The 14,568-nt window shown below is 38.8% G+C and overlaps 1 protein-coding gene across 1 annotated transcript; it reads left to right on the top strand.

Moving 5' to 3' along the window:
* Positions 1 to 441: 441 nt before the first annotated feature.
* tmprss13a (transmembrane serine protease 13a) lies at positions 442 to 14,467 on the top strand. Its single transcript, XM_079480926.1, has 13 exons — positions 442 to 687; positions 7,111 to 7,276; positions 7,895 to 8,005; positions 8,095 to 8,280; positions 8,388 to 8,514; positions 10,412 to 10,507; positions 10,637 to 10,680; positions 10,912 to 11,074; positions 11,411 to 11,580; positions 11,667 to 11,765; positions 11,876 to 12,018; positions 13,572 to 13,727; positions 13,868 to 14,467. The coding sequence occupies exons 1-13, from the start codon at positions 670 to 672 to the stop codon at positions 13,880 to 13,882; spliced, it is 1,494 nt and encodes a 497-aa protein (XP_079337052.1). The 5' UTR covers positions 442 to 669; the 3' UTR covers positions 13,883 to 14,467.
* Positions 14,468 to 14,568: the final 101 nt, after the last annotated feature.

Raw genomic sequence — 14,568 nt, 5'->3', positions numbered from 1 at the left:
CTCACTGGAAAAGATGTCCGGTGTTGAACAAAATTGTACATTTTATAATATGATATTTCAGGATAAACATGAGGTCAATAAAATATATATTTTGGTACATTACATGCATTATTCTTGCATGTTTGGAGTAAGGTCACAGTAGCAATGATACAACCCCTGTGACAACTTGCCCCAGGCTCCTCTATGTGACAATACAATCAAAATATAACCCAACAAAGCTCATGATAGAAAATATCTACTAAAAGATTTTGGTTGAACTGAACATTAACAGTCTTAAATTTATTTCTTCAACCATTCAAACCATTATTATACCAACTATTCCAGTCCTGATGTATCAATGTAAACTTAATGTGAATTTGATCATCTCATTCATTATCACAATTTCTGTAGAACAGGAAATTAATGTGAGTCTATTTTAAGCTCATTGTTTTCACTGTAGCCAGAGCGGAGGTGAGAGGGAAGCATGCAGTGCCTTAGTCTGGTGAAACTGGTCTGACAGGTAGATTTGACAATGGCAATAACCAATGGCTTAGAAGCAGGAGAAGAGACCGTCTTGAGTGTCCCTTGAATAGCAGGTGAGGAATAGACTAATTTCTCCTTTGGGACAGTAGAGGCAGGTAGAAATCCCACCCTTACACACTTTGGATTTGACCATAGTCCTCACGTCTAATGGCAGAAAATGAAACGGTAAGTCCTCACAGAATTCTTGCTCGAGAACATACAGTATGTATTATTTTGTTCCTTTTAACTTGCATATTTGTATGTGAATGTTGAGTGAAATTGTGTTTTTACAATTTACATAAAGCAGATGCTTTTTAACGTGAGTCACTTTATATTTAAGGGTTTGCTTTTTATATCAATCAATCTATGCATTTTCTGAAACTCTTGACCATGACTTTGCAAATATCATAGTCGACTAGTTGACTGCAGTCTACAAGAACCATCTTTCCGCATTTTATGCATGTGTGACAATTGCTTTGTTTGTTCGTTACATTTCAATGGTATTTTGCACGGGAATGGCTTGCATGTGGTTTTTCTAGCAAGGTGTCCTGGGTCTTAAGGTTTGGTTTTGTCAAAACTCAACGGACACTGGATTGGAATGGCCATGATACATCAAGAAATACTGCTTAAATGAAAATTTGCAATTGTCTCTTAATTTTCTCCCAGCAGTGTATTTCAATACAACAGTTTTCAAAGGCCATAATGACTGCCACTATTATTGAATGCAAAAATACAGTGAAGATCTGCATATTGTGATATAAAATACATCTAGTACACCATAGTCTAAATTTCTTGTTTAGATTTTCTCTTGTTTGGAAGCTAGGGTGATAAGTTTAACAAACCAGTTCCCCCACATACTGAGCTGAATTCAGCATTGTCATTCTTTTTAATTCAGTACCCACACTCAAAAGAAATGTGAGATCTTAACCAAGGAACATGTCTCACTTATCAGTTTTGGCAAACCGATTGTGTCTTTGTATAAGAAATAGCATGATGGTGAAGCTTTTCAAACACGAGCTGGGTAGGGTAGTTTCTTTATAGAGTATCACCATAATTATCCAACATGTCAAACAGAGAGAAACTTTATGGGTTTGGAATTCTCATTGTTCTTTTAAGTTGTGTTGGCATTGTAGATCAAGGGCAGCAGTTATATTTCACCCATTTCCACTCAAGTTGGAAAAATTTGTACCCAATGAAAGAATTATGAGAGATTTGTTGATAGAAAACACCACACAGAGTGTTTTGGCTTAAAGAATCACACATGTTGCAATTTACAATGTACTGTCAATAGACAAAAGTTTATATTTTGGAAATACTTATCCCCAGATAACCACAATGACCAATTACATTTATTTTTTATTTTACTCTAATGAAATGAAGAGGTAAAATATTGAACAACGAAAGCGAAAGAAGCCATTGCCTTTGTATTGTGAAGGGCACAGCATTAAAATATCATTGTCATATGAAAGAATTGTAAGAATCTGGTCCAGCTGTGGAGTTTCCAAAGATATATTGAGTTTTTTTGAGTCTGGAAAAACAACACTTACTGCCACGGGGGAAATGTTTTTGATTTGAATCCCATTTCCTGCATTTACATACAATACATTTAGGCACTATGGTGATGCAAAATCAATTAAATAATGCATGTTCTGCTAGACATGAGCGAAGTGCGCATGGAAGGCAGCAAGTGATTTTCTCCATAGCAAATTCACTTTCACAAACTCTAAATACAGCTTTTCATTGTTTAAATTGATTAATCCATGAAACCACAATGTGTTTTTATTGTGTAGCAAAAGTTCATGTTTATTAAGGGGAAAATTAAGCTTGTTTTTTAAAGAAACCATATAACGTGGCTCAAGGCCGCGACAAACTGAGAACATACAACTTTTCTGTTATCATGTTAATGTTTGATATCAGTGAAAACAAAATCTATTGAATTTGGTTTTCCATGATTGTTGTTTTGGGACATTAAGCTGATTCCTTATGATGTTTTTTTTTGGGAAAGAAATGCTTAGTTAGAGATTTTTTACTTTAGCTGTTTAATAAGGGCTCGTTCTTTTACCTGAAACTAGTGTTTATTACAAGAAAGGTTTGGCAGAAATTTGGGCTAATGGTGTTATGAACTGTGTGGAGAGAAGAACCCAATTGCAGGCAGACTCGGGGGTGAAGGAGATAACAATAAATTTTAATACACAATAAACACAAAACAAAGACTCACGATGGAGTAAAACCAAGACTAGACAAATAATAAGGACATCAGGACATGGACTAACTAAACTAGAAAAATAAACACTAAGGACAAGACTAAACTGACTCACCAAAATACACTGAACGAGAACTTAATACTTGACACAGCATAGAGGAACAAAGTACAAGATACAAGATACCAAATACAATGAACGAGCACAGGACAATAGACAAGAGGAGGCTTTAAAGGGAAACAAACACAGGATAATTGAACAAGGGGCAGGTGTAGGTAATGAGACACTAATGGGAAGGCTAACGAGACAAAAGGGCGGGAAACACTGACGAGACACGAGAAAGCACATGGCATGTCAGAATCAAAACAAAGCCATGTCTTTCTCACACAAAACCTAAGGCTATGCCATGACTCCGCTGCAAGACCAAAAATAAACATGACATGATAGCGGAATCATGACATAAGCCCCCCCTTAAATGAACACCTCCAGGTGTTCATCAAGGGGTAGACTAACAAGACAAGACAGACTGGGAACACGACAATACAAGGCAAAACAAAGAAAACAATATCAGGGGCAAACAAGCAAGCAAAATCACGGGGTTGGGGTGAGACAATAAAAATAATAAACATGGGAGGGGGGGTGGGGGAACAACAAAGTTCACGGGAGGGTGTCCAAGAGGGTAGGGATAGGGTGGGACAGTCCTAGTTCCCGGGGGCGCTCGCGAACGTGGAATCCCCGGGGACTTGATGGGAGAAGTCCTCGGGGGAACTGTTCTTGTTCCCGGCTTGAAGGCCGGCTGAGCCGCCGGCTGGAAGGCCGGCTGAGCCGCCGGCTGGAAGGCCGGCTGAGCCGCCGGCTGGAAGGCCGGCTGAGCCGCCGGCTGGAAGGCCGCCTGGGCAGGACTGGGGGCAGGACTTGACGCCGGCTGGAAGGCCGCCTGGGCAGGACTGGGGGCAGGACTTGACGCCGGCTGGAAGGCCGGCAGGGCAGGACTTGACGCCGGCTGGAAGGCCGGCAGGGCAGGACTTGACGCCGGCTGGAAGGCCGGCAGGGCAGGACTTGACGCCGGCTGGAAGGCCGGCAGGGCAGGACTTGACGCCGGCTGGAAGGCCGGCAGGGCAGGACTTGACGCCGGCTGGAAGGCCGGCAGGGCAGGACTTGACGCCGGCTGGAAGGCCGGCAGGGCAGGACTTGACGCCGGCTGGAAGGCCGGCAGGGCAGGACTTGACGCCGGCTGGAAGGCCGGCAGGGCAGGACTTGACACTGGAGTGGGTGGACTCGGGACCACCGGACTCGGGACCACCGGACTCGGGACCACCGGACTCGGGACCACCGGACTCGGGACCACCGGACTTGGGACCACCGGACTTGGGACCACCGGACTTGGGACCACCGGACTTGGGACCACCGGACTTGGGACCACCGGACCTGACGGGACCACCGGACCTGACGGGACCACCGGACCTGACGGGACCACCGGACCTGACGGGACCACCGGACCTGGCGGGACCACCGGACTTGGCGGGACCACCGGACCTGGGACCTCAGGAGACCCGCTGGACGATCGGGCCCTCCTGCTCGTATGGCGCCCCCCCAAAAAATATTTGGGCTGAGTCCCGGTCTCCTCCTCTGGCTGGAGCTTCGGCTTGGACATTACGCCCCTCCTCGGCTTCTTCTTCGACCGGCTCACGGTGGGTGTAGTCGGTTGTGGAGAAGCGGTGGGGAGCATGACTAGCTCCATGCTGGAGGAGTCGAAGGGTGCAGAGGGCGAGGAGAGGCACACGGTCCCGATCTGCAAAACCCGACCCTCAGGGCCCGAGTCCAAGAGGGCCGTGGAGTTGGGATGGGCTGAGACCCGGGGCGAATCCCGATCGCAAATCCAGCTGACCAGATCCGTAAAGCCCAGGGGTCTCAGCCTCCTCATCTCCGACTGGGAGAGCGGTTCTGCGAGGCAGCGGTTGAATATGCTCTTCAACTCCTGCTCCGTGAAGCAGCCTCGTTTAGATGTTGCTAAGAATTTGTCTGCAAAGTCCCAAATATAGGTGTTGCCCTGCCGGAGGCCAAAGAGGAGGTGCGCCTCCTTTACCCGGTCTCCCGGGTCCATGCTGCCTGCTGGGTTCGGTTGTGGCTCGTTCATTCTGTTATGAACTGTGTGGAGAGAAGAACCCAATTGCAGGCAGACTCGGGGGTGAAGGAGATAACAATAAATTTTAATACACAATAAACACAAAACAAAGACTCACGATGGAGTAAAACCAAGACTAGACAAATAATAAGGACATCAGGACATGGACTAACTAAACTAGAAAAATAAACACTAAGGACAAGACTAAACTGACTCACCAAAATACACTGAACGAGAACTTAATACTTGACACAGCATAGAGGAACAAAGTACAAGATACAAGATACCAAATACAATGAACGAGCACAGGACAATAGACAAGAGGAGGCTTTAAAGGGAAACAAACACAGGATAATTGAACAAGGGGCAGGTGTAGGTAATGAGACACTAATGGGAAGGCTAACGAGACAAAAGGGCGGGAAACACTGACGAGACACGAGAAAGCACATGGCATGTCAGAATCAAAACAAAGCCATGTCTTTCTCACACAAAACCTAAGGCTATGCCATGACTCCGCTGCAAGACCAAAAATAAACATGACATGATAGCGGAATCATGACAAATGGTTGTTAAACATAAGTACTTAGAGTTTGTCATATGAATTCCTCATATGAATTCCTATGAGGAAAATGACTTGCTGTCATCTACGTGTTTGAAACCAAGCCTTCATTGAGTTATTTTTAGAGTGTGCATGCAACGCCTGCATCGACACTCAGCCACAGGCAGACTGTTCAGTCCAACTTCTCTGTGGTGAAGAGGGCCTGTGGTTAGAACTCAAACAAATAACAAACAAAATTTGAAGATGGGGGGGGGCACAAACAAGATTTTGAACAGTTTACCCCTGGTCCTCAGCGGAAATGACATCCATGTTTACTGCTAAACACCAGGAAGTATTCGAAAAAATTCTCTCACACACAATAGAAAAGCATACAATACAAACAAACAGTAAATATATTCCTGTAAGGATGGACATTTTTTCTTCAATGATTGATCTGAGGATTGTATACTTTTTCCTTGTAGGTGTAATCGTAGATTATATATCAGCATGTCACAAGAAGACACTAAGTGCCCATCCCACGTAGCCTTGGTGCTGTCTGTTTTTTTCTCACCAATAATACGACAATTCTCTAATGATAAAAAACCAATAGTGTGAAAATAAGCAAGACAAGTAAAATGAACAAAGCATCCAAAATGACCACAACCAAGCAGGAAAAATGGCCTTTTAGGCAAACTGTTACATTTAGTCATTTAGCAGATGCTTTTATCCAAAGCGACTTACAAAGAGTTCCGGGAGAAATAAGCAATATGTCATAAAATAGCAATAGTACATTAGGTAAAAGTTACTAATTTGAACAAAAGCTAGACCACTACCTGTTGAGAGGAGAGAGAGGATTATTTATTTTTTTCATTTGTCTGTCAAGTATTCACAGAAGAGGTGGGTTTTAAGTAGTTTTTGAAGGTTGTGAGAGATGTGGTTGACCGGACTGGGTTAGGAAGAATGTGAAGTTGTGAAGGAGAATGATACATATTGCCTACACTGTAATATATATATATATATATATATATATATATATATTGCAGCAGCAGCAGCTAGCGCACCAGCAAAAACGCTAAATAAACTTGTTTGTAATGCAAAATTATATGTTTTTTCGTGTTATTTTAAACCTGATCTGTACATTTTCAGTCACTAATGGAGTATGTCTCTTCAAATGCTACAGTTGACTACAGTTTAGTCCAGTCACAAAATGAAAAAGCACGCTGGCTGCGAAAACATGATACATTCCTCTGAGATAAGAGCTTGAGACCTTTATCACTCACACATTGCTGACATTCTCGCAACCTGTTCCTAAAAGCTGTGTGACATCATAGACCATTTTTCATACCTTCGTTTAATTGTAGTAATCAGTAATCAGTTGTAGGGGTGTCTCTGAAATCTTATTTGTGGTTGATCATTTACAGTATTTCATTTATAGTATAGGGGAATGTGTTATTTTTTATTTATCTTTCTTAAATATATTTCTTTGTGTGCTTAACAAAATGGCAAAAATCTAAACAGATCATACATTTTTAGAAAATAACAAATAAAAAGGCATTTGTTTGACCATGCTCAAGGTCTTGGGAATAAGGATAAACCAGACACACCTGTACACTGACATTGTTGTACTTGCATTCCAAAAGAGCTCTAAAAAAATAAAACCGACGTCACTTGGCCAAACATTTCAAATATTTGCACTAAGACACCTATGCTAGACTTACTTAACTCCTTGTTACTTAACTTTCTAGAAGGACCCTCCTCCTCCATACTCCTCTCTGGAGCCACAGCCTACTCTCATGACCTGTGATCAGGTGGTTTGTGAGAGCTATGGAACAACCCATAAAACTGTACCATACTATGTTCCGAGGGATCCAATGCAAGTAGTACCCATCATTGTTACAAATCATGCTGTGTGTAAGTATACCGAATCTCTGAAACCAGTAAGTGTTATGCACCAAACACAAGAGCTGCTCATCTTGGTAATTGGAGCTAATAGTGTGTAGATATCCATTGTCTAAATACAGAATTATGGATAATTGCTGCTAAGGCCTGATTTGAATTAGTATCATCATTAGGCTACTTGGTTAATGATCAATTGGGTTCTCCAAAACGATAAAAATCGAATTTATAACATTTTTAATACATTTCTTTAAATATTTTATTTGATTATTTGAAAACTATGCTTTCAAGTTTATTATAATTATTATAATATTTGCATTCATTTGTTTTTTGGCAAAAGCAACTTGAAAGCATAGTTTTTCAAAACAGCTGTAATAAAAAACAATGCACATGATATATAAAAGATTAAAACACATTAGCTAGAGTAATTTCCAGGATTCTCAGTGTTGATCTCATTTTTATGAGGTTGTACAATGCTCGAATCTTTTTTTGTATTTTTTTTTTATTATGTGCTTTAAAGACAAACACGAATTAAACAAAAAAATGAACACTATAGTTTTCTTATAGAAGTATTAGTATTTGCATTTATGATTATAAAATATACAGGAATAATAAATACATTTTGTCCATTAGTGCATACCGGTACCAGCACCCGGAAGTCCCAAACAAAGTCTAAGTGTCTCATTGGATTGGCATTTGTTCTTTTCGTGCTTGCTGCCGCTGGAGTGTCCATCTGGCTCGGAGGTAAGAGAATTTCTTTAAAGAATGAATTTGTAAATTCATCAGAAAAACCCCCAACTGTCTGTGCATAAACCCCATCCATTCTCAATCAGTGCGATATGGAATCAATGGGAATTCAGACTCACAGTCTATCCACAATGAGTCCAACAACGAACATGACCATGACGATGATGATGATGATGATGATGACAAGAATCTCATGAAGACCTGCTCCAACTTAACTGTACAGTGTGACGCCATTCAAGACTGCCAACAGGCCAGCGATGAGACCAACTGCGGTGAGCCTTCACACAGGCCTGCTGTCTGCACAGACTGATAATTAGATGGAAGAAATAGAATTGAGTTTGGAAAAAATTATATTTGTCTCATTTAATTGTGTTCTCAGTGCGATTTAGCCGAGGTGGAGTTTTACAAGTCAGGACAGCTCAGGATGAACGATTCCTCCCTGTGTGTTATCCGGGAATGGATAAAAGTTACGCTGACCAGATATGTGCACAGCTGGGTTTCAGAAGGTAAACACCCTCAGCTTGCTAAATTCTTCTTCGTGTAACCTTTGTCCCTCTAGTGGTAAAAGCATAAAACCGAACATTAACCAGTGAGAATCATTTCAGTCAATTACGATAATTACTGTTGGTGACTGGAGTTTGGAATCTGAAGGTTTGACCCTTGTGGGCTAATGGTTACAGTCATTGTATAAATGGTAACAACAACAACCAAACTCTATGGCCAATTATAAATAGCAAAAAGGGTATAATGAAAAGAAAAAAAAGCATGTTTGAAAAATATTTTTATGAACAGGCTTGCATGTTTTGCTGTTGCTTTGACTTATTTAAAACATGATTGCTATGGTTATATTAGACAATGTATTAGACCTTTATACCTCAAATTATTTAACAACCGATTTTAGGCGAATTATTAGTCAACCAAATCAAAAAGGGTTGTTTCACAAGTCTTGGTTTTTAACATTTTTCTGATATTGGAGTCACCATGAGAAGTAAAGCTTAGGCCTGTATTGATTCAATTTTTTGTGCCATTTTTTTTCTGGGTTTTTTATTTACAGTGAAAGAAATCCCAGATGTTTGCTTTTTTATTTATTTTTATTACCTTCAGTTCTTTATGTGCTGACATGACATACTGCAACATAAATCCAAACTTACATTTAAAACTGTTGATATTCTTTAGCCTGATTTACCATAGTAAATCGGATAAAACAAGACTGGTAATACTTGCTCAGTTGTAAAATGTAGTTCCTTTCAACTGTCTTATAATATCTTCTGAAACAATTACATAATTCAATTGACTTTAAATGCATCATAACATTCATAATTCACTCATTTTATTACAAGAACAGGCAACAATAAAGGAAACCAAGCCACAAGGTGTATGCTTCCTGTGCCAGATTATCAAGAATATATTTAGAATAAATGACTACACAAAGGAAAAGGGGAAAAGGATATATTTTCACTAATATTTAGTTTATTTTGTACTAGCCAAACTGTTTTAATTATTTTGCTGTTATTGGGACCAACAATGACATTGAACTGAAAAAGGCAGATTGTGCCAATTTTTTATTTAACAGGATGAAAACCTGCAAAAGTAATTAAAACAGACTGCATAAAATTATTGACAAAATACAAAAACAGCAGCTTAACTTTAAGTTTTATTATTATTATTGATGTTGTTATAATTACACTTTAATTATAACCAGGCACAGTCGCACACACACACTGATGGTGACAAGAACTTAGTTTCACATTTGAGGGAGGGATTTCTTCTAAATTAAAAAAGCTGCACATATCTGCATATTTAAACAAAACATTTCAAGGCATAACACTCTTGATGTAAGTCATAATTACTAATAACTTGTGATATGCTTTAGTTGTTTTGTTTATCCTATTTCTATTTATCTGCAATGCCTTACTCAACAACCTTGTTTGCATATCAATGAGGCGATTCTGATGAAGTTATTAATTTGACTGTATTCAGCAGTCCTTTCCGTTAAGTTAGCCCGTATGCCAAAAACATACAACCTTAGCTAAACTTTAGATGACTCACTAGCTCATAAGTGATGGATGTTAGCAAAACAATATTTGCGTTTCATCTTTTGGACAATTAGCAGTGAAATTGAGGCACAGGTAGTCTGTTCTTCACAATTTACACACACATTTATTCATTTATTTATGAAAGGAGGAACAAAGAGGGCCAGGGCTCAAGCCCCCAAAGACAACACCACAACGAACCCACTACCCCCTGCATGTGCCTGCTCAACAAATAATACTGCTAACTTAAACAATAAAACACAATTAAAACATGATAACACAACAAAAGACACAATTTTTTAAAATAAAAAAAACTTTATAAAAAAGTCTGTACTTTTGGTAACTAATGCCTTGCGTTTCTATCTATCAGTGCCTATTCATTAGGTCTAGTGGAGACCAATGCTTCCACGGTCCTTTCTTTAAAACCTAGAGAAGACAAACTTATACAGGGTCTGGTCAATGTCAGGTAAGAAAACAATGGATCATACCAGATCAATAAATAACACTGTTGAAGAGCATAACAATTTTGCTTATTGTCTAGTTTTTCTAGAGTGTTTTTTACATTTTGCTCTTTTGTAATGTTTGTGTTGTGTAGCTCGAGCTGTCCAAATGAAAGAGCCATCTCACTCGAGTGTACTGGTAAGAGCAGCAGTCAGATAAACCATTTAAATATCAGATATATTGTGAAACATTTCAAAGTTAAATTTACGTTAATATTAATAATTAGATATTAAATGTGGGATTTTTGTGTGTGTTTTACAGTGTGCAAACTGAGGTTTTACAATGTAAATTAAACAGTTTAAAAACCCGAAGAGTACCCACATTCAAGTATGAACAGTGTGTAAAATATTGATTACATTTTTTTTCCAGATTGTGGCCAGCAAAGGCTTTCCTCCAGGATTATAGGGGGCAGTGTTTCTAAAGATGGCCAGTGGCCTTGGCAGGTTAGCCTGCATTTCAACAGTGGACATGTTTGTGGTGGAACAATCATCTCTCCGGACTTTGTGTTGTCAGCTGCTCATTGCTTCCAACAGTTCGTATTAACACATTCAATACCTGAATTTATTTGTCAGATGTTTAAAGTAACTTTTTCATTAGTATGTCAAATCTCTTGAAAGACGGCATTTCGCCATCTTTCAAATCAAAGATGCAACTTTGTTAACGCTATAAAATTCCAGTTTAATTCCAGAAAGATTTGTGTATACTTCATTTACGGGCGAACTATCCCTTAAACCCTTTGGCGTTTGGGTCCCATGTTGAAGTTTTACTACAAAAAATATGCATTTAGTTTTTTATATTCTTCTCTCTGTTTATTAAAGATGAAAAATTTTGTAAACTGGTCATGATGTTAAATTTCTTTTGATGACAGATCAATGATGAATTCCGGAAGCTGGCAAGTATATGCTGGATCGGTTTCCCAGAATACCCTTCTGACCGCCTACAGTGTGAAAAATATTATAGTGCATGAGAGCTACAATAATCATAATAATGACTACGACATTGCTTTGCTGAAACTCAGCAGTCCTGTGGAATTCTCTAGTGAGTCTATTTCCATCTAGCTAGCATAATAATTCACTGTATATATTTGTATTTATGCTTGTTTATTATTTCTCATTTTCATCTAGATACTGTGCAGCCTGTTTGTCTTCCTACCTTTGACCAGAACATTTCTGAAGATCTAGAGTGCTGGACATCTGGCTTCGGGACAACAGTAGGTGGAGGAGGTGAAGAGCAATAAACAAATGGGTCAAAGAAAAGCAATGTGAAAGATTTAGTACATCCTGATTTGAGGTCATCTTGGTGTTTATAAATAACTGTTTTTTATTTCCATCAGCTTATGCCTCTACAAATCTCATGAGTGTATCAGTGAACATCATTGGCACAAGTGTGTGCAACAGCAGCGGGCTATATAGAGGAGCCATCTCCAACAATATGATTTGTGCTGGTGATATAAATGGAGGCCGGGACTCCTGTCAGGTGAGTCGGCCACATCGTTGGCCTCATGCAAACTACATGTAACATGCAAAGTCAGGTTATGTGTCAATTCAATGGAATTCAATGGGATTGCATTTGCGACAGCATTTTGAGAGTTTGAGACATATTCGCAGCTTATTTAAAGGTCCAATGTGTTATCTTTTTAGAGGATTTGTTGACGGAAATGAAATATAATGTACATTACTATGTCTTCAGGGGTGTATAAAGACCTTACACGATGACGCGTTAACCTTAAACCAAGTCTACAACCGATGTGACCGTCGCGATGCGACACGACAAAAGAAATTAGAAACGCATTAGAACCCATTGTATTTTATTATTTTGTCCACATTGGATGCAGCGCGGCAAGACGCGACAAACCCATTAAGAACAAGCAGGTTGTCATGTCTCATTGTGCCTGTCGTGTCCAGTGTAAACATGGTGTTAGAATGAGCAATTTCTATCTACCATTCGTTCCCTTACATGGAATTTGTCATGTTGTTTCAACCGTAGCCCTGAACAGACAAACTGTTCATAGAGCGCGTTGAATAAATGCTTTATCTCTTTCGGCCAAGAAAAGAAAATGTGATGACATCTTTGTTCTCTGTCAGACACCGTAGTGCTTCAAAAGCAATGGGTGAGAGGTGGAGTGAGCCGTTGGCTGCAATTCATAACATCACCAAAAATGTAATACACTGGACCTTTAAATCTAATTTAAAATGCCATATTATCATTTGAAAAGACTTAATTATAATTGTTAATTATTTATACATTGATATTTAGGAAAATCATGATGGAAATTTATAATTTCCTTATTTAAACGAATTATGTCATTATACTGTATGTAACCTGTAATCTGTGGCAAATGACTTTCTAAATATACAAATCTTTTGAAATGATGTAAACTTTTACAGATAATTCCTGATATGTGTGTAGGAGGCAGAACCTCAGATTTGTATATCAGTTCATGTTTTCACTTAAGGGAAGATAAAATCCTTTCGTTTAAGATGAATAGCTGGTATTACATATTTACATACATCTTATCCATATACAATGTTTTAAAAAAATGGTGAATGAAAACATTACTTAAAGGGACGGTAATGAGAAAATTCTGTAATCATTTACTCACCCTAAGTTGTTCCAAAGTTGTATAAATATATTTGTTCTGCTAAACACAAATAAATATATTTGGAAGAATGTCAGTAACCAAATGGATCTCCTCCACATCCATTGCCATGGTAGAGAAAATAAATACTATGGGAGTCAATGGGGGATGAAATCTGATGGTAACTACTTACACTTCCAAATATTTCCCTTTGTGTCTAGCAGAACAAAGAAATGTTTAAAGCTTTAGAACAATACGAGTAAATGACAACATAATTTAAATTTTTAAAACAAGGTTCCTAGACCACGAGTTAAAATTATTGTTCATAATTTTACTTGGAATATCTTTTTTTTTCATTTGGAAAATGATTCAGTATTATAAAATATTTCAAAGATCTAGTCGCAATGATATGATTTTCATTTGGTTTCTCTGTCCTTGTCTCTGCTTTCAGGGGGACAGTGGAGGTCCGCTGGTCTGTAAGGACCTAAATGATCGCTGGTATCTGGCAGGGATTACGAGTTGGGGGGCAGGCTGTGGACAAAAACTTAGACCAGGAGTATACTGCAGAGTGACTAGCCTTATACCCTGGATCTACAGCAAGATGCAGGTGAGCTTGCATTGAGCATGGTGCCACTCCATAACCTTATAATCCATGGTCATGTGTGTATTATTCCTTTAAAATCTATTTTTAACAGAATACCCTCAAACAGTCTTTTCACTTGACTATTTCTCACCTTATTTCATCAGCAAGAGAAGCCCTGATGCCTCTCTTCTGCATGGTGTTTCCATCCTTGAGGATCTGAACAATGTTGGTGGACACACAGCAGTACAAACTTGAAATATGCAGTGGATTGAACATGAAGGATATACTAATGCACTTTGACACGGGAGAGTGTTACAACACTGCAGACACAATCGGTCATACAATTACAGACATCATTTTATAATGCTGTTCCTACATTCGGCTATGAAAATATATGAAAAACAAATGGGCAGAGCTGCAGCCGTGGCCCTGTGTTTCTCTACTGCTACTATTATCTACTTTCAGTCTTCTCTTTAAATTTACACTGTAAATCCATTGAATAATGTTGAATATGGGCCTTTGCTGCTTCTTAAAATGAATATGCTGCTTGCACTGATTTTTACAATACAAGTTTATTGTGAGTATTGTATATAAATGTATCCCACTCTTCTAAATATCTGTATTTTTTTAACCAAAGGGTGCTCTACGGCTTTGTGTGAAGGATCTTAATCTTTATTATTTTACATGAACACATCAACTCTTTGTATACCCTTGCATATAGTGTCTTCATAAATCATGTATAAAAAAGATAGAGCTTGATCTTTATTCGTGTTCTGTTGGTTATCAAACAACTTCTTTAAAATGTGTCAAACATGTGACTATTTTAGAAAGCAACAGGTTGAGTAAATGTAAATTTAAAAAAATA

Source organism: Barbatula barbatula (genome assembly GCF_947034865.1).
Source record: "Barbatula barbatula genome assembly, chromosome: 19".
In the NCBI taxonomy this organism is placed as follows: Eukaryota; Metazoa; Chordata; class Actinopteri; order Cypriniformes; family Nemacheilidae; genus Barbatula; species Barbatula barbatula.
This window is presented reverse-complemented; position numbering and strand designations above follow the sequence as displayed.